The 25,240-nt window shown below is 37.6% G+C and overlaps 1 protein-coding gene across 1 annotated transcript in view; it reads left to right on the plus strand.

Moving 5' to 3' along the window:
* EYS (eyes shut homolog) overlaps positions 1-25,240 on the plus strand; it is a 797,046-nt gene that overhangs the window by 717,026 nt on the left and 54,780 nt on the right. The window contains exon 40 of the mRNA XM_030490420.1: positions 22,622-22,794. Within this exon, the coding sequence (XP_030346280.1) occupies positions 22,622-22,794 (173 nt within the window). The remainder of the gene's footprint in view (positions 1-22,621; positions 22,795-25,240) is intronic.

Here is a 25,240-nt window from a genome sequence, read left to right on the forward strand (position 1 = left end):
GTCTAATAATTTTAAACATTCAATAATGGCTGTTACTTCCCTTAAAGGTTTTCATCAGGTGCCTTTTTCATATTTTAAAAAATACAGGCTATCATACTTGATATAAGCTTAGTATGGCTTAGTCACAAGTGCCTGTGGATATTTCAGAAAAGGAACAAGTGTGGGGCAGAGGAGAATAGGATGAAACGAATTATTTTTACTTTTGTTTGTTTGATATTGCTAAGCAACAGGATTGTACTGCTTTAGGGTCCCCTCATCACATAAATGTGTTGTACACTTAAGACAATGCCTGCTCACTTCAGGAACTGAAGAGGCAAGGGTATTCTTTTCTGGTAAACTCTGTGAACATTGACTTCTGTAATATCTTTATGTTGACTGAAAAACATACTCCTAGACTGGTAGATAAAGTCTTTAGTTTCTGTGTACATAGCTTTTTACATCTAAGGGTGTCCAAAGAACAATAAAATTATGCATAAGATTAGCATGGGCCCTGAATCTCTTCCTTTCTTTCGTAATTTCTGAAATAGCATTCAGCAAGATAAGCACAATGGTTCTTTCAATTTTTTCTGAATGTGCGCAAATGAAGCAAAGAAAATGGTGAAGCAGGGGCAAAAGGAACTGCTTTATTCTTTAACTGCTTCTTATAATCCATTATAGATTGGTGGAAAAATACAACAATAGTGTGCTGTAAAATTACACTTTTTTGCATTGAGATCAGTGAAGGAGGGTGAAGTAGGCACAATGTTGAAGAGCACATTGAGACACTAAGATGAAGAAAAAAAGGACAATTTACAATACAAAAAAGGCATAATTTTAACATCTCATGCATTATCAAATAGCCTATGATTTTTAGGTTACATTATGTCTCTGCTATTTTAAGAAATGCGTAAAAATGCTGTGCAGTATTATTTTAATAAGGCTATTATGTAACTGTGTAAAATTTCAGTATATTACTGCAAATGTACAGAGCCTTATTGTAGCAGAGTACATTAAGATAATGCTAAACCAAGGGCATTATAATATATGTAATAAATTCTATATAGTAGTTTTATCATATTAGTTTAAGAGCATTATTTTATCCAGATGACCACAGAGTTTACATTACAGACAGTTGCCAAAATCATAAACATTGCAAACTGTCATGAAGCAATTCTGAAACCTGACTGATGAAGGCTCTCAGTTGTAATGCCTAGTAATTAAGCTTACTTCTGTGGATACCGAAGCTAGAAGGAGGCAGTTACATTCTGATAACAAATTGCAAATACACAAACATATGAAGACAGGCTGAGAGAGTTGGGGCTGTTCAGCCTGGAGAAGAGAAGGCTGCGTGGAGACCTCATAGCAGCCTTCCAGTATCTGAAGGGGGTCTACAAGGATGCTGGGGAGGGACTCTTCCTTAGGGACTGTAGTGGTAGGACAAGGGGTAATGGGTTCAAACTTAAACAGGGGAAGTTTAGATTAGATATAAGGAAGAAGTTCTTTACAGTGAGGGTGGTGAAGCACTGGAATGGGTTGCCCAGGGAGGTTGTGGATGCTCCATCCCTGGCGGTGTTTAAGGCCAGGTTGGACAGAGCCTTGAGCCACGTGGTTTAGGGCAAGGTGTCCCTGCCCATGGCAGGGGGGTTGGAACTGGATGATCTTAAGGTCCTTTCCAACCCTTACGATTCTATGATTCTATGATTTGTAACATGCTGGGCAGACTTTAATTTGCTAAAATGGTTCATTCCCCAATTGTACCTACAATGAAATTACTAGACTGTTGTTTAACTTTTCAAGCATTTAAGCATAACGAAATAGTCTTATAAACAGTGATCTAGTGGTACAAATCTTTTTCTCAGGCTTTTGGGACATGGAGAACCCATAGCATACATAGCAAAAATGCTCAGCAGTATGAACTGTATTAAGGAATGTGTGGAGGTTTGTCACTCCTGCTTACAGATAGGTATGAGAAGTGGGGCAGCAGTGAGATATGAGCCCCCTCATCTTTCATAGAATCATAGAATCATAGAATAGTTAGGGTTGGAAAGGACCTTAAGATCATCTAGTTTCAACCCCCCTGCCATGGGCAGGGACGCCTCACACTAGACCATGTCACCCAAGACTCTGTCCAACCTGACCTTGAACACTGCCAGGGATGAAGCATTTACTGCTTCCAGCCTACAGAGAAAGGAGCACAGTAACTGTAGACGTTAGCAATCTATTAACATCTTTAGATTTTCTGTTTATAACATTGTCAGCTCCATAGTATTTGAGTAACTGCATGAACAGATCCATTACCAAGGTCTTCAAATATTATATTGCCAGATCTGACTCTTTCTCTGTGTTAAATACCTGTTATAGTAGGACCCAATCCTTGATGGTTTCACAAGCCACCGCCTGAATGATTGTTAATATATAATGTTAATACACTTTCATTGGTACATCACTTCAGATGGGGGGGTGGGAAATGTTAGATACAGAAAAAAGAGAAAGAAAACAAAGGCATAAAAGCATAACAATATATTTAACAATGTTAAAAGGCTATTACAAGGGGGTTTTGTTATTATGATGCATACCAGCTGACAGTTTTCTCAAAAGGAATTAAATGCATATGGTACTAATAGTCTTCATCTAGACTCAATAGAGAACCTGGAGTACAGTAAATAGAAGCCACTGCAATGATTTTAGTTGATTTACAGTCTTTCAGTTCTATTTAAATTTCAGTTTTGAGAGTTTGAAAAGATACTTGTTAAGCCAGTTGCTTCCAGCAGCATTTTTACTTTCAATTTCTCTCTATGACTTTTCAAAGATAAACTCCAGTATTCTTTCAGAGGGTGAGGCTTTTTTCTTCCACTTGCCGAGTGTCAGTCTTTATTTGCAGATTATTTTTATGGATGTTTGGCTATTATTCGCATTCAGGATTTATGGCATTTTTTACACAACTGCATTTATTTTTTTATTTTAAATGACTGACAGCTATTCAAAAATGTGACAGAAGGGAAACTTTTCCTGCAGTGTTACATCCAGTATATCATCATGTATAGTCCTAGGTTTATCTGCTTGGATTTTTGATACATGTCTCCTTGTGATAGTGGTATTTGCCTACTAGTTATAGTCACTTTGCCCTTTCTGATCTGTATTAGATATCAGCAGTGACTTGGAGTTAAAAGTGTCAGACTATTGGGGGTTTCTTCAGATTGTAAGCAGAAATAAGTTGTTCTATATAAGCTTATTTAAAAAAAAAAAAGTTCATAATAACTCAAGTTCCTATTCTTTTACCAAAAAAAAAAAATATATGCTTCTTCTAAAACAACAGTTAAAGGTGCTGGAACGTAAGTAGACACATCAAAGCTAGATAGCTTGTATGTGAACTTCAGTGAAGGGAATATAGTTTTACAGGAAAGTTTTCTGGGAAAGGGCTAAGGCTCCTGCCTTAGCTAAGGCCCCTGCCTAAAGGCTCAGGCAGGCTTGTAGAGAATGTCCTGAAGCCCTTATTACACCAGTGATATTTGAGTAGTTTGGCTAGTTTGGCTAGCACTATAGCCATTTCCAGCATGCTCATCTAAAGGAATTTGGATTCACATTTGCATGTAAGTATCTTCAGTAAGTTTACCTTACGAAACATTAGGAATGCTATGATATTACTGGTGTTGCTTCTGCAACCTTGTATTTGTAAGCATGACTTCAAATAAAAATACAAAAATAATCTCAGTAATTTCTTTAATTCAGAATAAAATAGGTAATTTTTCGTTCAGTGATTTGCATCTTTCCTTTCCAGATGAAAATCTTTCAGTTTTGAAAGACAATAAGATAATGTTCCTCTCCAGCCAGTACACTAACACACTGAAATGAAGGCCAAGAAGTAAATATTGCTAAGTGGAAGTAGAAATATTAATTCATTCTATTGAATCACTGGTGTTGGATGAGTCTATGAGCAGACAACATAAGTTGTTGTAGCGGAATTTGTTTTAAATATGCATTAAGGACTTACCTGGGTCATATTTCCAGTGCTTCAGTATGATCTTTTTAACACACCCAGAAAACCAAAATTATACTAATTTTACAGATCAAGAACCTTAGCATAGAAAAAAAAAACTTGTTTTCCCTTAGATGAAAAATTATTCCAATTCAAAGTTGAGTCTTGCATCTAACTTTAATTCCTTTATTATGGAAAACTCATGTATGTTGATCTTTTTAACTCAAGTTAGTTGCGCTAACAGAAGGATATTATCAGGCTGCTTTGTAGGTGCTATGCTGTAGTGAAGCTATTGCTCTCCTAAGTATGCTCTTCAGTGAAAACATCTAAGACATTTGCCCAAGGTCTGAAAATCTGTGGAAAAGCAAGGATTTTTTCCATACCATAATTCTTAGCACATTCTAATCCTACCATATCTTCTGCATAAATGCATCAGGACTATTCAGAAACTGAACAGTAATGAGCCTTGGGCCATCAGAAGCATTTATTCAAAATGTAGGTAACTGTTTGGCAGCCATCTGTTTTTTGATGGTTTTGATTCTTTGCTTTCTAGAGATTTACCAGTTTTAAATGTAATTTCCAGTGGCAACTGCTCTCTTCCTGAGAAATAAGACATATCACAGTCCTCAGAGCAGGAGACACTTGTGCCTTTAGGACATTCATAAACTGAATGTATTGCTACTGACACTGGGAGACTAAACAGCAGAAAGTCTACTTTAGATTTTATCATTTTCTCTGCCTTAGCAGCTCTATTAGCTGATTTCTAGAAAAATTAACATGATAGATGAAAATGTAAATTTACAAAATTCCAAGTGAGTATCATGTTTTGTTAGCACCATTTTCCTTTGTATTCCAGAAATGGCTGATGGTTCTTCACAATCAGGATGTGTTTGTACCCTTATCATCTCTGCACAACAGCCCTTTGAGATAAATTGCCTTAATCTGCCTTGAATGGAAACATATTTAGAAACAGACTTAATATTATTTTACTTCAGAGCATCTTAGAATATAATTAACAGCTTTCTAGAACGGGCATTTTAAAGGATTAAAGTCAGCAGGGAGTGACATAATAAGTAAGACGTCATTTTCATTGCTTTCGCTAGAAAGAATGTGGTCTTTTCCTAACTTTCTTTAATTCATTCTTTTTAACTGGACATTTTAATGATTGTGGAATCATTTTTAAACATTTACTGAAATACAGACATAAAAGGTGACCTGAAATTAAAAGGGAAAGTTGTAACTGCATTATATCAGACATATCTTTTAACTAGGTATTAAGCATGGCTGGTGCATCGATATTGTTTACCTGTTCTCCCTCATATTCTAGAATTTTAAATATTAAAAAAAGCTTTATTCCACTTAGGGTAAATAATTAGGGCATGTGATTCAGTAGATACAGAGGTTTTGCTGTCTTTCCCGAAGCTCATGGTAAGTAAGCCATCCTTACAATATTCTCGGCTGCAAGCTGGTTCTTATCTGCTCAAGGTTCACTATAACATTTTGTTCTCATTACCTTATCCTTTACCTCTAAAGGCTGATCTGTAGCCATCCAAGCCAACTGTGAAGAATTGTATGAGAGTTATAATACTGAGTGACTGAGTGATAAATAAATGTGGATAGAAATTCAATATAAAGAAAGTCAATACATACTGAGAAGCAAAACACATTAAAAGAGGGGAAGATCTTAACTTTTCAAATGAAAGGGTTGGCTCTGAATCAGAAACTACCTCTCAGGAAAGGTTTTGGAAGTTTATAGGTTCTATTATTCTCTGAAGCACTTTTTGAATAATCAATGAAATACACTAACTCTGTGTTCAGTAGCAATTAAGAAAGCAAAGAGTAAAACCTTAGGAAGGGAGGGTGGAAGAATCATGATGAACAAATATGAATTAATAGGGCTCCATTACCCTGCATTATTTTTGTCATTTTATTCTCTTATCTCAAAAAGGAGAGTGGTGAAGTTAAAGGGAAAAAGGTGAGAAGGGTGATCAAAGAAATGGAATCTGTCCATTCAACAGGTGAGCTTGAAATTTCCTGGTGCAGAAAAAAAATGTTTGAGTGTTATGAAAGATGTCTACAACATCAGGAGAGATATGAGAAAAGCAAATATACAATAATTGTTCATGTTCTAATAGAAAAACTTGTGTACATCACATGCAAAAAAGAGAGAAAGAAATTCAAATGGAGCAGGGAAACATGCTTAGTGGAACTGTGCCACGCAATGTGGATGTTCAAAGTTGATATGGGTTTAGAAAGAAAACACAGAGGTTCATGGAGAAAAAATATCTATTAAGGACTGTGAAACATGTCTGATTCGAGACATTATTTGCTGCAGGTCATGATTTATAGGAATCCTCTTTTGTGATATGACAGCTTTGCCCATTGTCAGAGACAGAATAATGATAAAAATGCACATTGGTCTGACCTGGAATAACTGTTCTCACATTCCTATCTTGTTATATAATTGTACCAGGTATAGCATTACTGTATATTTTTCCCTACAAGTGACTGTTATTTACTGGTTTGCCTGCTTAAAAATCTTGAGACAATACTGAATTGCTTTTGGATGCTGTTGGTCCCATACTCTAGACACACCTAGCATTCAGTGTAGATTAGCATATCCAGAACTCTGCCTGACCATCTTTTGCCAACAGTAGAAGCAATTTTCTAACTCTGAATTCTCTGAAGTACTCTTACAAATAGCATGTGAAGAAACACTTCCTCCTTTTCAAAGCTAATATCCGCAAGTATCACAAAATGCCATACAGAATCAAGTTGCTGGTGTGTTTTGGTCCATCCTCTTGGGTCTCACCCTCCAGTATTTCTTACTACAAGAATGCTTACAATTAATTTGGAGAAAATCACCAATGTTAATCAAATGTAAGAGTTGCTAAATGGCTTGAGAATGATACATGTTCCCCATCTTAGTTGATTCCCTTGACAGCATGCAGCCCACTGCCCCTGCAGTCCTTTTTGTTCTGCAGTAGGCCAGATCAAAGTGTTTCTTCATATTTCTGTGTGCTGCTCAGACCCACTTAGTGTCAACTCCAAGGACATATTCATAGCTCTGTGGGCACGTGACTGGGATTTGTACTGACTCCAGGGAAGTGGATTTTCTGTATTTGCCATCACAGAACCTGGGCAAGGAGTCCACTGTGGTCTGTGGGCCAGCAGGAACAGAGTCAAAAATGAAGAATAAAAGCCTTTAAGGATAGGCAGGATTTCTGCTCTCTATTTCTTGATTAAATGTGTGGTAGCCTGGTTGTCACATAAATCCTGACCTGCTAGTGAACTCCCTCTGACAAATGTTTGTTGTTATCAAAATGCAGAAGAATCGCAAGAAGTTAATGTCCCTTGCCATGTCCATATTTTCCAGTCTTTGGGCCACATAATTTGTCCTTGAATAGCACATGAAATGCAAACTCCTCCAGAGTTACTGTATTGCAGCTTCTGCTACAGTAGCTCTCAGGCCAGTTTGGAATTTATCAGTTACTCAGTGGGATGGATTGACCCTGGCCAACAGATAAGCCCCTGTCAGTTGCTCCTCACTCACCTCCAGCAGAATGGGGGGCAATTGGAAGGGTAAAAGTAGGACAACTGGTGAGTTGAGATAAAGACAGTTTAATAAGTGAAGGAAAACAAAGAAAAAAGTCCAAATGATGCAAAAGCAATCATTTACCCTCAGCAGACCAATGCCCAGCCAGTTTCCATGCGACAGCTACTTTGGAAAGACAACCTCTCCTTTTTCATTGCTGAGCACTATCTCATATGGTATGAGAGTTCCCTTTGGCCAGTTCAGGTCAGCTGTCCTGACTGTGTCCCCTTCTAACACCCTGACCACTGCCAGCCTACTCAGAGTGAGAAACAGAGAAAACCTTGATGCTGTGCAAGCACTGGTCAGCAATAGCTAAAACATTGATCTGTAACACTGCTTCCATCACAAATCCAAAACACAGCACCATAGAGGATGCTATGAAGAAAATTAACTCTTTCCCAGCCAGACCCAGTACAGCTAGCTGGCATAATGTTGACAGCCTGATTGTCTGATCTGTTGCAATAGTAATAGACTACAAAATATTCGATAGATTATGTTTCAGTAATAGGTCAATGTATAAAATCATAAATAATGTCCACATCAACCTGCCTTATGTCTTGTTAGGTTTTAGAGGGAGAATGTCCTTACTCTGTCCATTCAGCAGCAATTGGCTTCTTTGGTGGCCATGAGAGACAACGAGTAAATGAAGTACAAACTTTGACCTAAATTGAATGCATGAGGCACCTAGCTATACTTTAGCAAATCTAGTTCCTAACAAAAACCTAATGTGTTTCAAATCCTGCATAAAATTCAACTCTGAAGAAAATTAAACTGATGTTTTTTCTAAGGTCTGTCACAAGGCGGACTCTCAGCAGCATGAAATGTTTGCAGTATTAGAAATGTCATGGTGACAATAATAGGATAATAATTGAAAAGTTAGCTTTAAAAATATAAGCATTTTTAATTGAAAATATTTTTGTCTGAAGTTTGCTGACGATACAAAACTGAGAGGAGTGGCTGATACCAGGAGTGCTGTTCTGTCATTCAGAAGGATCTAGACAGGCTGGAGAGATGGGCAGGGAGGAACATTTTGAAATTCAACCAGGGCAAGTGCAGGGTCCTGCACAGGGGAGGAATAACCTCATGCACCAGTAAAGGCTGGGGGCTGACCTGCTGGAAAATAGCTCTGTGAGGAAGGACCTGGGGGTCCTGGTGGACGATAAGTTGACCATGAGCCAGCATTAGGCCCTTGTGGCCAATGGTATCCTGAGGCGCATAAGGAAGACCATCAACAGCAGGTTGAGGGAGATAATACTGCCTCTCTACTCACCCCTGGTGAGGCCTCACCTGCAGTACTGTGTTCAGTTCTGGGCTCCCCAGTACAAGAGAGACATGGAGCTCCTGGAGCCAGTCCAGCAAAGGGCTACAAGAACGATTAAAGGTCTGGAGCATCAGACCCTTCCCTCATCTGGAAAGGCTGAGGGAGCCGGGCCTGTTCAGCCTAGAGAAGAGAAGGTTGGCGGGATCAGATCAATGGACGTAAGTGTCTGAAGGGAGGGTGTCAAGAGGATGGGGCCAGACTTTTCTCGGTGGTTTCAGATGATAGGCATAAACTAATACACAGGAAGTTTCACCTGAATGTGAGGAAGAGCTTCCTTACTGGAGGATGAGCACCGGAAAAGGTTGCCCAGAGTTGTGGAGTCCCTGGAGATATTCAAGAGCCTTCTGGAAACAATCCTGAGCAATGTGCTCTGGGTAACCCTGCTTGAGCAGGGAGGTTGGACTAGATGACCCTTAGTGGTCTCTTCAACATCAACCATTCTGCAATTCTGGGGTAAAAAAAGATCTTTTATTTTGGTGCTGAATGTGGTGGAGTGTAATAACTAGGCTTTCCACTTCACACCTCTTCTCTTTGCCACTCACACCATTTCAAAATTGTTAATTTTTGAAACATCACCAGAGTAGCAAAAGATAAAAATGGCACATGTCTCCGCTACCCTGTACTGTTTCAGGTAAAGAGGCATAGCTTGATGTCAGTGTGTCTTGGCCACAGGACAGGTCTTAGAAGCAAAAAGTTTCCATTTCAAGAATGCATGTCATGTAAGCTAAGAGGGAGCATGGCTTTGTCTGCCTGGAAGAAGAAAGGATTCTGAGTTTCTCCCATGAGTTAATAAGACATGTCAAAAATGACTCAGCTAGATCACCTCAGTTAGATCAGCTCTTTTTCATGTCTCAGAAAAGAAAGAGTTCATGATACTGCCCTATCAGCCACAACTCCTTTGCAGGGAGATCACTAATTTTCATTCATAGGTCAGAGCACAGCTGCGAACCCTGCGAACCTCTGTGAACATCGCTCTAATTTCTTCTGGGAGAGTGTGAAGGGATTTTTTTTACTTGTCATCGGACTGTCTACAATGAAGTGTGTTTTGGGGCTTTCTCACCGGGTATCTAGTGTGCATTTGGAAAAGCTCTGCTGTTGCAACATGACAGGTGGTAGGAACATGCTGAGGGTTGTGCTCTTCAGAGGTTGCATTCCCTGGCAGGCAGGGGAGCACAGTGAGTACAGAGCAATGTAGTCATTGAAATGATGATGAATGGGGGATGAGGCTTTAATAGCTTGGGTAATAAGAGGACAATGCCTTTCCTCCAGGATACTTAACCTTCATAAAACAGGACATAATACTATTTCAGGCAACTGTTTAAGAATGAGAGGGCACATTACCGGCCATCCCCTGGCAGGTGGTGACGTATGAGGAAGGAGTGATTAATATACCGTTCATGATCCTCTATGATTTATGCTGGTGATTCTGAGATGAATTCATAGTTCTAGTGCTCCTTGCATCTTACTGTATCACGTCAGCAGCACAGCTTAGCTATGTATACGAAAAGATATTTGATAAATAACAAATAGAGTGCTAAAGGGGCTCCACAAAAGCTGTGGTTTTTTTGGTCTTACCTGAAATTTGAGATTTATGGAGTCCTGCGTAAACTAGGTTAGCTTGCCTGTTTGGAGCATAACTCCACCACTTTGAAAATAAAGGTCACCCTTAGATAACATGGACAAATATACCAAAATCTTACAGTTTATATATTATAGACCTTTTAAAGTCATATCAACCACTTTTTTATGTGTCTTCTGCTTATAACTTTCACTTGTACAGCTTCAAATGTACTTTGTTTACTAAGTCAATCTATAATATCTTCTTTTTTTCTATTTTTAACATTTATTACAGAGACTCTCACTGTGCATGAGTTAGTCTTTAATAGAAACTGCAATTATTACCATATATAAGTATCGTGCTGTATAGGATTGCTTTTAGCAATAAAAAAAATAACCTTCCTTAAAACATCGGAAGCTGCATGGTATTCTCTCTGCACAAGTGATGCTGCCACAGCTACCACCTGTGGAGTTGAACATTTACAGTAGTGGAAAAGCTTACCGTAGAAACACCCTAGCGATGAATCACTCCATTCTTCCAGGACTGCAGTTTCTAGACGAGCATAAATCTAATTGCTGGAACACAGGAAACACATAAATGATACCTTAAACATAAACACTGTCTGAGATTATACTATAAGACAGAATTGTGTCTTATAGTATGTATAGTATAGACACAGAAAATACATTTAAGAGTAGCCATCTGAGTTACAGAAATTTCTGCCAGAAAAAATGTTGTGCTCTGTAAAATCTTGGAGACTCAGGTAGGCATCTGCAACACAAACTGCTCTTACTCTGCTTTCTTTACAATCACAAGGCAAATTCAATCCTGGTGAAGATATTGCATTTCAGCTGCATTAGCAGAAACCTCTGCCAGAGGTCCCCTTCTCACAAATACCACTGTGACATGAATTTTATTGCTGTTTGACAAATTAAAAGATTATTAATAGTAACATATTTTAAAACAGTTATTTGTCTCCTTGACACCTTTAAAAATAAGTGGTAGTGTTAAGTATAAATGGAAAGTGAGATTTTGACAGAATTTGCTCATCATATAATTGTTGATTTTACATTTTAAATAGTACAGTTGAAAAATGGTTAACAAATGCTTATAATCAACTATATTTTATATCAGTTAAAGATTTGTTGAAGCCCTTATCTCATAGATGATACAGTCAAACTGATCTAACAATGTATGTCATTGATTATGATATTCCATGTTTGCATAGATCGCATATAAGGTGTTCTAAGTGAATATTGACAGTCAGGATTTCACAAACCAAATTTCAAAAATTAAAATGAAAGCAAATGGAAATCTACACCTGCTTTTGATGACAATATATCATTTACTAGTTTTCTACCCCTGAATGCACATCGGTTTAGTACAGAGGTTATATACTGCAGAGAATACAATTCAATCATAGCTGTGTGCCAGTAGGACATCCTGCCTTTTTGCATGCTTTTCTTCAATATCCAATATGAAAAATAATTTGATTACTGAGTCTGCATACAAATTCAGTATTTTTTCTTTTGGTTTTGGAGCCGTTTGATTTGTGTCACATCCTGATTTGTCACTCACAACATATTTTTGAGTATTAAATTTTCAGGATTACATGACCTTGAGTAAAGTAAGAGCTCTGATGGGCTTTGGTTTGTTTTTTTCATTTCTTTTTTGCAATGAGGAGATGCACGTGCATCAAAGAATTCAGCAGTTTTACCAGCTTCTGTAGTTGCTAAGTGTTTTCATGGAGATCTTTGTCTGCATTAAAGCATCTGCCACTGCGCTGAAGATTATGATCCTCATGAAACCAGTCATCTGGTTCAGACACAGACTGAACATTCACACCATGGTCTGACTTTTCAACACATTAAAAGCTATTGTGCTGAAAATTCAGTCACAGCTAGGAGTTTCAAGAGAAACATATTCTTTGACATGAAAGCTATTTAGCTGGGGGGGGAACCTCAGCTCCAGGAAACTGCTCAGCTCAGGAAACACTCCTGAATCTCTTAAAAAAGCTTTACAAAGCATGTCAGAAAATGAAATCAGTTAACAAATTATTCCCCTTTGATTAATAGTTATATAATTCATTTGGCTTGCACAGATGTAATGTGTATTTTTAATTTTTACACCTGTAAAATAAAGTGCTACATGGCCTCAGATACAATCAAGTTGACATGGTTCTAGGGTAATTTATGGTACAGGTGTGAAATAACTTTTGGACTTCAGGCTCTATTTTAGGATAGTCTTTAAGTACCCAGTCAGAATCTTTCTGGGAGCATTTTACACCTCCTCTTCAGAAGTGAAGAACTTTGCAGCCGGCAATGCGAGAATGAAAGAATTGCTCTGGACCAGAAATACCTTTGAAGAGGTGTATAACAGAATTGAGAGAACTGAGGTTCTAGCTGGTACTCCAGGGTTACTTTTTCTTTATTTTAGTGACTGCATAAGCAGTCCAGAAGTAGAGAATGGGATTCCAGTTTTCCTTCTTCCATCTGAGCACCCCAAAATTAAATCTGTGATTCTAATTATGCCTGTTTGTTACAGTGTCTGAAAAGCTGTGACTTTTCAAAAACATCACAGATTTCAGTAGAGCTGTCTTGATTTGGCCAACTGAACCTAGAAGCCTGGGAAAACTTCAAGCATCTACTGTCATTATCAAATCACTGTCTACCCACAAGCAGGATGTTTAACTTTCTTCCCCAAGCTATTAACTAGGCTGTTGGAATAGTCAATCGTGCTTACTACCTCTAATGTGAACTTATTTCACTTATAGGCATATTGATATCAAAGGACAAAATTTCTGCATTAATATTGCAGCCAGTGTGGATGTGGTAAGTGTGTTATAGGTTGACTGAAGGAAGCAAAGAAGAAAGGTTAAAAGGTATTCTTACCTCTCACCGCATTAGTCCTCTGTCTTATTCTTTCCATGCTTTTCACTTTTTTTTTTAAAACTCTCTCACTTTCATTATATGGTAACTTCAAAACAAACGTGTGACCACAAAGCATCACAGTTTATTCTGTGCTTGTTTCTATGGATACATAGAGGGCATGTCTATAAAGCAAAATAAAGAGATAATGGTTGCAGAAAAGGCATAACTAAGGTAGTTTTCATGAAGGTAGAATGAGTAGTAGTATCAATACATTCTAGTAAACTGATTAAAAGCCCTGCTTTCCTTGAAGGTTTAGCAGTCAAGATGAAACATCCCGCTATGTTTTCACTGCAGGTGGTAACTGCTAATGAAGTCAAATATGTCTAATTCTACTTTCCTGATCTCCTCATTCTGTTGTGTAGACATAGCCTCAAAACTTCATGGCAGAAATACCAATAGACCTTTCATATCACCATCCTTGCTACTGAAACACTGAGGTAGAAGTCCTTCTGTCAGAAGAGTACAGCGCATGTTAGACATTGAAGCAGCGCTCATTCCACCCATTCCGGCAAACAGCCATATCTATAACATCTTCAGATATTAGAATGAGACAGTGTAATATCAGATTGTTATTAGCAATTGTTCCAGTAATTTCGTTTTACATGGATAGGCATCATACTGATACACACACGTTCAGAAGAAGTGAACATATTCACATACATTCAAAGGTTAATATTGTCACAGACACAATCTTGCTAACCCTTATATACACCCTATATCCACAAAAAAATGTAAAATCCTATGTCTGTTTTTTCCACAAAACTACTCTAAACACTGCTATGCTTAAATGTAAATGATTACATATGTATTTTGAGTCTGAATTTGGGTTATTTTAGTCACATGTTTGTAAATTCAAGGGTCTTCTTTAAAAGAGCAGCTTATTTCCATTCCCCTAAAGTCTGCAAGGTAAGATAGCCTGTAGAGACAGACTGACAGAGTAACTTCATGGTATTCTTCTGCATAAATGTAAAGGAATGGATCGGCATTGTGATGTCAAGGAAGAACAACTGACTTGTTCCTCTGAAGGAAGTCTGGAAGCAACAGACAGTACTGCTAACAATGTTGTGGTGCAATGGTTTTCCTCTAACATAAATTCTCATGTGATTTACTTTTTCAAGATAGTAATTTACCTTTTGCTGCAAATAAGCCAGATTACCTGGCATATCTGACCTCTTGAGTGCAAGCTCGAGAGAGACTAATCTCATAGCATTTTAAGTTAGATCTGTTTGAGAAAATGGTACACAAATGGCCTTTTGTGCCAGTTATAAAGGTCAGCTGCAAAACAGACTTTCTGTTGCATTTTGCATTAGTTTAGCCTGGTGTGTCACCCAGCTATGCTGATTCTCAACCATAGAACAACTTTAACAGTTACAGTTCTTGCACATTTGAAAAATGCCAACACTCAGTTTTGTAGCATTTGATTTCACAGTTTTTAGGGCACCGTATGTCCTTCATAAGTCACAGCCATCATCAAGGAATGTGTGAAACAAATTAAGAGCTGAGGCAGCAATCAAAGTAAAAGGTCAACCTACAAGACAGAACAACTCAAGCTATTGATAAAAACTATACCGTAAAAAAAATTGAAAGCACACAGTGATTGCTAACTTTTTACTTCAGCCAATGTTGTCAGTAGTTCTAGAATTCAGTACTCCTCTTGCCCTTCTTATGTTCAAATAGTTGTGCAAGCTGAAGAAATTTGTCTTTGTTTAAGATTTGTGCAGTCTTCTATACGTTATCTTTTCTTTATAATTGGAGAAAACTGTGGTAGACAGGTCAAGATTTGGTCCTTCAAACACAATTATGTTCCGAACTGTTTCTTGGTTTCAGTTTTTGTGACCTACCTTTGATGTCATTTAAAGAAATAGCTTTGTCTGACTTAATTGTAGATATTCAGATAGAGCCATGGGCAAAAGGAATCTATGTTTTCCTTAACCTCCTACTGTTCAGTTACGGTATAAACACAAATCCTGTGCTGCATGGATTTCTTACCCATTCTGAGAGCTGGTGGTACTCCAGAGAGAGGATGTACAAGAAGATGGTGCTGTCACTTTCTTCTCCTCTCTTATTCCTGACAGGAATGGTGGACTACAATAGGGACATAGGTGATCTCAAAGAGATGGAAAGAAAGAGACAGACAGAGGATAGACACCCAGAAGCTTTAAGAGATGTTTTGTTTTGGAAGTAAAAAAAGTGGTATTTTGTTGTTGTAGGAAGATGCTACAACATTTAACATAAGAAGGCAATGTCTGATGGAAGCCAACTTTTATAATAGTCATTATAGTTCAAAATTATTGTTGTGATTTTTAAGTAAATGCTGTTATCTTACAAATTATTCAAGATTTTGTTCTTCAATTTTGTTGTTATCCATCTCCTCATGATCAGCGTAGCAAATTGCAGTTCACTATGACAAGACTTTGAAATCTTGGAAATTCCTAAGTTACATAGTTCTGCAACCTATAAATTCATATAATATTGAAGTAATGAATGGTTTTGCTCTAAAATATTGTTTTAAGATTCTAACAGAAATGAGTAACAGTATACAATGCATGTTTAATGCTTGTGCAACAAACGATATGCTGCCCACCAATGTTCAGTGTCACTACTTTGGATATGGTGCTCGTGAGTCCTGCTGCAATAGTAGATATGTTGAAGAAAAAGCTGTTCAGAGCTCTAGGGACTGCTGGGAGCAATTGGAAACTTTCTGTTATAAGGAATTATGAGAAATTTTCAAAGGACAAAAAGAAGTTAGGCAGCATGTGATTTCAGTGAGAGATAGAGATCTGGCTTCTACCTTATACTGTTTAAAATGTTTATGTGTTTCCCCAATCACATTTCATATAGTGCTAATTTTTTAGTATCAAAATCATAGCCTTTCAACTTTTTATTTTTTTTCATTTCTTTTTATAAATACATTTTAGCAGATGATACCATCTATTTTCTATTTTTCCCATACAACACAAGGAAAGAGAAAATGTAGATTAACCGGAAAGACTGAGGATATTGGGGAAAGGAGTAGTGTCAGAGTTAATTACAGCCCTTGAGATGGAGCCAGCCTGACTTACCATTATTTCTCTTCCTAGATGTGTCCAGTGAATGGATTTCTGCCCACATAAATTGTTCTAACCAACCACTGCTTGCTGTACTTTTTCCTGAGGGATGTTTAACCATGCACCATAAAGTGTTATGCGTCCAGAATTGCTGGATACCACACTTGTGTATCCTCTTGTGTGACAGGAATGGTCATAATTGTCGTGTTAGAGGACAGGACTTTTTAAGCATCATACTTTTTAATGGGTGTGTGTTCTTCATGATGGGGAATCACCTGTATATTTACCATCTAAGTGGAAAATAGAGGTTAAATAGGGTTTACAAAAGACTCCAGAAGAGGCTTCTTGATCCTGAAAAGTTAGCACTATGTTAGATATTTGAATGTGTTAAATAAATTATAACAATCCTAAATTCCTGAAAATAATGACATCTTTCAAGGTCCTATAAATGAATTTTCTGTTTGAGCTGAACCATTTTCTACACAATAGTCTCTTTCTTGTATGTTGGCAGCAGTCAAGCAACATACTGGAACCTTTTTGTCATTCTTGGTCTTTTTGAAGTGGAATTTGAACCTTCCCACTCCAATGCTTTTAACCTAGATCAAAGAATTTGAAAATATCTTTTAAATGGGAGGTTCTACTTAGTCCATGCAAAAACTAATATAACTCTGAGTATAAGCCTGCCTCAAAGAAAATTTAGAGCAAAAAACATTTTTCCATGAGTGCACTCAACCAATCTGGAAATATTTTCCCTAGGAGTTTTCAAAACCAAAATAGTTCACAAGTGATTTGGACTTAGTTTAAAAAGAGCCTGTCAATGGTAGTTTATATAAAGAGAATCAATTTAGAAAGCTGTGGCAGGTTGACCCTGACTGGACACCAGGTGCTCACCAAAGCTGCTCTATCACTCCCCTCCTCAGCTGGACAAGGGAGTGAAAATATAATGAAAGGCTCCTGGGTTGAGGTACGGATAGGGAGAGATCACTCACCAATTACCATCATGGGCAAAACAGACTTGACTTGGGGAAAATTAATTTATTACCAATCAAATCACAGTAGGTAATGAGAAACTAAAAACCTAAATCTTAAAAACACCTTTCCCCACCTCTCTCTTCTTCCTGGCTCAACTTTACTCCTGATTTTGTGTACCTCCTCCCCTGCATCTCAGGGGGACAGGGAATGGGGGTTGCAGTCAGTTCATCACACTTTGTCTCTGCTGCTCCTTCCTCTGCTCCAGTGTGGGGCCCCTCCCATGGAAGTTCTCCACAAACTTCTCTAATGTGAGTCTTTCCCATGGGCTGCAGTTCTTCACAGACTGCTCCGGTGTGGGTCCCCCATGGGGTCACAAGTCCTGCAGCAAACCTGCTCCAGTGTGGGCTCCTCTCTCTGCGCGGCCACAGCTGCTGCCTGGAGCCTGCTCCAGTGTGGTCTTCCCACAGGGTCACAGACTCCTTTGGGCATCCTCCTGCTTTGCTGTGGGGTCCTCCATGGGCTGCAGGTGGAGATCTGCTCCACCATGGATCTCCATGGGCTGCAGGGGCACAGCCTGCCTCACCATGGGCTGCACCATGGGCGGCAGGGGAATCTCTGCTCCAGCATCTGGAGCACCACCTGCCCTCCTTCTGTGCTGACCTTGGTGTCTGCAGAGCTGTTTCACATATTCTCACTCCTCTCTCTGGCTGCAGTTTCTTCTGTGCAGTAACTTTCTCCCCATCTTAAACATGTTATCCCAGAGCCATTACCACCATCACTGATGGGCTCAGCCTTGGCTGGCAGTGGGTCCATCTTGTAGCTGACTGACGTTGGCTCTGTCAGACACAGGGGAAGCTTTTAGGAGCTTCTCACAGAAGCCACCCCTGTAGCCACCCCACCCCTCTCTCCCCCTACCAAAACCTGGCCACACAAACCCAATACAAAAGTGCTTTCAGTGAAAGGAAATATGAAGTGAATAACCAGCGCTTTCGGAATAATAACTCCTGACAGGGAAAGAAAGGATTCAAAACAGTAAAGCTAACAAAAGCACTCAGATCTAGAAAAGATACTGTAATTGATGAAACCTGGTTGAAAGTACTAAAACAGCAGCAAAGCTGAAATGATTTTTGGGCACTGTATAATACAAGGAAAGATTGTCAGATGTATTATATAGTAGAAAAACACCTGCTGTGCACAAGGAAGAAATGCTTCCTTTATATATTGTCCTTTGATATTTTTAAGATTATTGCTGAGATAAGGTTATCCTTCTGGCTGCAACGAGTTTCTGTGGATTTGGCTATTACGCAAAGCTTTCAAAGGAAGATCACAATCACCTTTACATTATCCTGGTGTTTTCTATAAGGAGATTTAATGAATCTTTGCATGAAGTGTAATTCGACTTAAAATTTAAAGTGATAAAGTATGATGCTCCTTTCAGTTTCCAGTTATTTAAAACAAAATGGCACTAGTAATAAATAATAGTAACAACTGTAAAAGGAAATGAATTATACCTACTATTTATTGACTGAAGAAGCTTGGGAAGCTCTTTCTTCCAACTTCCATAACTTTGTCCCATAGTGAGAGTATTAAAAGAACTTCTGTAGTTAAATATTGAACCCACTGCAACACATCATAGTTTTTTACATTCTCAGCTTAGCACTGTCGTGATTAAAGGGTGTGGAGTGGGCTTCCTTTCAGGGAAGCCCTCTCATATATTACTATAACAATGGCATGTACAGTGCTTTCACAGTGGGACTGACAGAGCATAGTGCTCCCACTTCAGAGGTGGAAAAAGCACAACATATAGAAAATATGCTTTGGAGAACTACAGCAGTATATCACCAAAGTACAAATTATGCCTATGGCACATTGTACAGAGGCATTATAATCTTTTCTTTTAAAAATAGAATTAGTTTAAAAGCAAAAAACTGTGATTAAATACGGCCGTGACTGTATTATTAATGTGTTACAATCCAGTCTCCCCTTATTGTACAATATTTAAAAACAGTAAGTTATCAAAACCTGTGCTGGCATCCCAAAGCTGTCAATCTTACACAAAACTTTGATTTCTTTAAATCAGGTTACTGATGTCATACTGATTCAAGGAGAAGAATTTAATGGAATTACCAATATCATGTTGTACTGTGCAAATTTTTCTTGATTATTTTCTTTCCAAGCTAATGTCTAGACTGAACATCAAAGGAATATTTTAACATGGGTAGTGGTAATGAAAAAAAGTGCATCCCTCACCATTTCAGAGAACAGTTCATCTTCCCTGCACCTTTTTCTTTACATATCATGTCTGGTGACATGAGGTGATGGTGCCCTAGGAGTATTGTTCTTGTGTTTTCTTCACTATTTTTGTCTCTTCTCCCATTTTCTCACACTTTTTGTATCATTCTTCCTTCATATGATTCTGGATGGTTAGTGTTTTTTTTCCCCTATCTACTTCTGGAATTCTTAAATTCTCCAGTTTAAAATCTGGAGCCTTTTTTTGTGTATAATCTACACCATGGCTGCCTGATTTTCTTTTGGTGGCATATAAATATACATCCATATTAGCAGATAATGTAGTTCAATGGGAGCAGATTTACAGGGCATATCAATTAGTGCCAAGGACCCAGCATCCCCATTATTCATGTTTCAGGAAGCTTTAACTCACAGTGGACCTGGTTTGGTGCCATGGACTGAATGCCCACTAGCAGCTGGAGTACCTGAGGTGTAAGATAATCTTCTGGTGCAGGTTCATCTGAAAGAAATTGAGTTCATGTACTCTTGAGACCACTCCACAACGTGAATGAAGGCATTTCAACTGGGGACAACAAGGAGGTTTTCTTCAAATCTCTTTCAGATCTCTCTGGATCTGAACTCAAACGCTAGTGTAGATATATAACACATTTCAGAAAAACATTTCAAATTTGTTTCTAATTTTTCTGCCTCAAAATTCTGATAATTCTCTTGTTTCTTTCATGCATTATTCACTTTCTTCAGCTCATGTATGTAATTATCCAATAACTTTTTCTTGGAGCCATTCACAAATACAGTGTAGGCAAAAGATATTACCATTCTGATTTACTGTCCATTTCATTTGCTTCTTGCATTTATAAAGGATAGCAGAATATTATGAAATAGTGAAATCCACTCAGGAAGAGAGAAGTCCACAGTCATTCAAGCATTTATGTGTTTATTGCAACTGAGTTAATTTCAGCAGAGTATGGGAAACCTTGTCCTGTTCTTAATAAGTGCAGTGACAGACTGCTTTGAGAGAGAATAATAAGTCGTTTGGGACTTCATGTTCTGTGATACTTTTTCTCTGTGGTTAGCTGTTGTATTTACAAGTTTTGTATTATTTTGTAGAACTTTTTTAAAACTGTTGTCTTTGCCTCATTGGGAATCACTCTTTGATATTAGGGTGTTATGGCATCAATAGTGAATTTTTAGAACATTGCTCATTTTGATAACAATAAACTCCTCACAATTTGTTATGAGAGCTGTTATTTTCAATGTTCTCCACAATAGCGAAAGTTAGGCTATAAAAAGAAATGGCCAATGGTGACATATACAGCTCAATAGAAGAATGAATGAAAATTGTTTTTCTAAAGATGATAACTAAAGTCTATGCATTTTGGCAGTCAGCAGAGATGATCTGTCTTCTCTTCTATAAACAAACCGAAACACATTTGATGATGTTTCATCACCATCAATTGTAGATTTCCAGGAAGAATTCAGTTTATTGTTTCTTTTTTAATTAGCTGAACTGTGTAATGCTGATATTAAAACCTTAGAAAGCAGGCTTCTTCATGCTGCTCAAACAAAAGCAATCCAGGATCTCATTTACATTCCTCTCCTAGTGTCTGCAGCAGATCTATAAATAGAATAGCCTACACACAGAAATTTATTATTGCAGCTGATAGTAATTTTCTTTTGCAAAGGTGTCTGGAGGCATTATTCATGAGATTCATTCTGGTAGACTTTCCAGCTGAGATCCTCTCTCCCCAGAACTGCAGGTGGTTAGTTTAGAAATATGCTCATCAACAGTGATGAGCTATGCACAAAGGCTGCCACAAGACTTACTTATTTCCCCCTTTTAAAAAATACAGGGGTTCTCTCAGCTCCAGATTATTTTCTCTGACCTGATTGCATGGATATTATAAGCAGTCTCCAGATTTTAAGAAATCACATGTATTTGACATTTTATCACTGAACATCCTAATAATTATGCTGTTATCTGGACAAACACAAACACTGTGGTTTGATACAGCTCACATCATGTCTTATGCATTCATACCCACAGGGACATGTGACCTTACCAAGTATAAGACAGACGTGTTTCTGCTCAATACTGAGGGTGTGTAGCAATCACATGAACTGGCCTATCTAGCTGTCATCTGATTTCAGTCATAAAACAAGGGGAAAATCAAATAAGACCTTTAATGAAATTGTATTTATAATAAGTGATAGCTAGGAATGTCTTACACTCCTGCTTTTCCTATCTTATTTTGGTTTTCCTACCATATCTGCTATTGCGCTATCTTTGTGTACTAAAAAAAAGGTAATTCATGCAAACAGAATATGCACGTTTCTAAACATTTGTTTTTATCACCTCTGAAGACTGATTCCAATTTATTTTTTCCCTTGCCTATTCTAATATTCTGTCTACGACTGCGAACACAAGATATATGAAAGCAGAGATATTACCTGTTTATTCTGGTTCAATTTCAATGTAATCACTACTATAAGTATTCATATTTCAGTTCTTTACATCCTACTGTGTTGTCACAAGCTATATGTAATAGCTGAATGTACAAATGATGTTTCCATTTGCAAAGTAAGCTAGTAGCTTTATAATTTTTGTTTTCACTTTCTTTCCTTTTTTCAGACATAATAGGAGAGCTGTTTTTCTGTAGCACTTATTTCAACTGTGTTATGAAAGCAGCAGCACAAATAACAAGTAATACATGCTAAAAGTCATATATCTTACCAGGAAAGGAAAGATAAATTAAAATATAAAATTAAACCCAAAAGAATCTGTCAAGTCAAGTCATCCATAGTCACCCATAAAGCATTTTGGCATCTCTAATGTCAAGTGCACAAGCAAAACAAACCAAACAAACAAAAAAAAAATATATTTCAACCATAAGTCAAATGTCACTGATTTTCTGTGAGTATAAAACACATCCTGGGTTTTTTAAGGCATTTTGGTACTTATTCATACTTTTTTGGTTTTCATTTAAATTTGTCAGTGATGCAGAAAATTGGTTTTGTGAATGCCCTAAACTGTACTCTGGAAAACTCTGCCAGTTTGCTGCTTGTGAAGAAAATCCATGTGGAAACGGTGCTACGTGTTTTCCAAAGTCTAGGCGAGACGCCGTTTGCCTTTGTCCATATGGAAGATCTGGCATCCTCTGCAGTGATGGTAAGAACCATGTTCTTTATGCATAGGTCATAGTTTCTATCATTCACAGAAAATGTATAAGAAACAAGCCTAATGTTTTGAAGGCAAAACACTGAAAGTGACCAGCTTCATACCCACAGCCCAAAATCTAATCACATGCAAAAAAATTAACTGAGGACCCTCGCTGCCTGTTGTTTCATAAAACTGTTGGCCAGAGAAAGGAAGACAGAGGGCTCAAAGAATCTAAGAGTAGACAAGCTAAGAAAAAACAGATAGTGTCTGATGTTTTAGTAATTTACCTGGAGAGAAGCGGAGAGGTTTGACTCAGAGCTCCATTGGAGAAATTAATTTCTCCTGTAGTTTGATGTTCCTCTACTTAGAGAAGCATTGTTTTGTACATAGTTTTGTACAATTAAAAGACTGTATAAATAATACTTTCTGGATTGTAAAAATACCAGCAGGTACTAAATTTGATTAATTTCTCAGGTCAAAAAGAGCAATAAATTAAAATTTACCAAGTGCATTGGTATGAAACAGGAGACAGGATGAAGGGAAATTAATAAAGCTAAGTAAATAGGTCATTTTGACTAATATTATCAAATGAATGGCTTTTATTCCTCAAGCATTGATTATAATGATTGTTCTAGGTCAGAAATTCCTGTGTGTGAGCATCCAACAATGTAGTAAGAAGTAATGATTGAAAAACCTGTGTATAGAAAATAATCATTGGTTCTGAGCTGATTTAGCAGTGCATATGAAGTGCTTTTCAAAATAAATACTAAGCTATGTTCAGATTGGATCAAAATCTACATTGTCTTTTTCTTCATATCATATACATCTTTACCTTTTACTTAAAATCTTAATTTCCAAAATTTTCAGCAGATGAATGTTTGTTTTATCCATGTTTTCATCTAATCCTGGTAATTGATAGCCAGTAGTGAATATGTAGGCAAGTGTATGAAACATGTATGATACTTCCTTGGTAATCTTTCTTAACTTGGAGTATCGCAAGACATTGGGGCTTTATGTGCCAGGGTTGGTACCTGGGATAGCATTTGATAGATTTATTTTCTTCCATGTACTTCTCTAATTGGTCTTTGAGTCCATATAAACTTGATACACAACATCCTGTAGCAAAAGCTCCAGAGCTTAAGTATATAGCTTGTGCAGAAGTACTTCCATTTGTTTGCTTAACTGCTCCAATTACTAATGACTTTAATGCCTCAAGCTTCTATGTGAGAACAGATGTCTCAGAGTTGTTCCCTGTGTTATGAATGTTTTCCTGTTCACTTTCTCCATGCCTCTCCTGATTTCATATATATCCTTACTATGACCCTCCCTATTCAAACTATTTTTGAATAGTTCAAGTAGATTCATTCATTTTTGGGACACCAGCCATGCTGTACCTTTAGTCATCCAGGCTTCCTTTCTTTGTTCCTTCTCAGTGCCACTGCATCCTCTTTAAAATGAGGGTCCAGAGCTGACTGCAATACTCAAGGTGTGATAATGCTACTTCTTTATATAGTGCTGTTTGACATCTTTCTGTTTTACTCTGTGTCCTTTTCTCTAACATTTCTTCCAGCCTATTTCTTTTTATGAGTACACTGGTGTTTTTCGTGAAACTGCTTATTAAAACTCCTAACACCTTTTTCTTTGAATACTGATGGCAAGTTCAGAACCCAACATTCTGTATGTAAGGCTATGACTGTTTGTGTAATCTACCTCAATTTACATCTGTCAACACTGAGTATCATCTAACGCTTTTTCCCTGTAGTAGTTCAGTGAGGTTCTTTGCAACTCTTTGTAGTTAGCTGTCTCTAAATTGAGAGTGAGTAAAAATTGATGAAGCCTAAATTGAGAGAAAGCACACAAAATCATTAGTTTGATTAGACTACAGAGCTGAAGGCTTTGAAAGCACAGAAAGAATTAAATTTTTCTGAGTGGAAAGGGAAAACTTTCTAGATCATCACTGTAAGCAAACAAAATGGGGAAGAACACCCAGCTTCATAGCACAGAGTATAAATCTTGGGTCAATAAGCCCACAACACAAAAAAATATTGAAATACAAATTTTTATTCTCTTGAACTGTGTCTTAAGAGTTTAGAAGAAATATAAATTAACTGATCACAGACAGAAGTCTTGTTAAGCTGGACTTTGCACTGAAACTTCAAATGAGCTGCAAAAAAGCCTTTTTATCACATATGCTAAAACTGAACAAAGAGGGAAGAAACAGCCACAATGCAGTGAAGTCTGGGTGCAGCCTTAGGGATCGCCCTAGCAGCATCAAAGCTGTACATTTGGTGAGGTATTTTGAAGATAATGATAGATTGCCTAATTACAATGGTAGAGCAAACAAACCCAAAATGCTTGGCATAACAAGTTAAAAATACATCATTTTATGGGAATCCACAACATTCTAAAAATGAGAAAACTGTAAGGCTACCATAAATATGACAAATGAGGCAAA

Source organism: Strigops habroptila, chromosome 6 (genome assembly GCF_004027225.2).
Source record: "Strigops habroptila isolate Jane chromosome 6, bStrHab1.2.pri, whole genome shotgun sequence".
NCBI lineage: Eukaryota > Metazoa > Chordata > Aves > Psittaciformes > Psittacidae > Strigops > Strigops habroptila.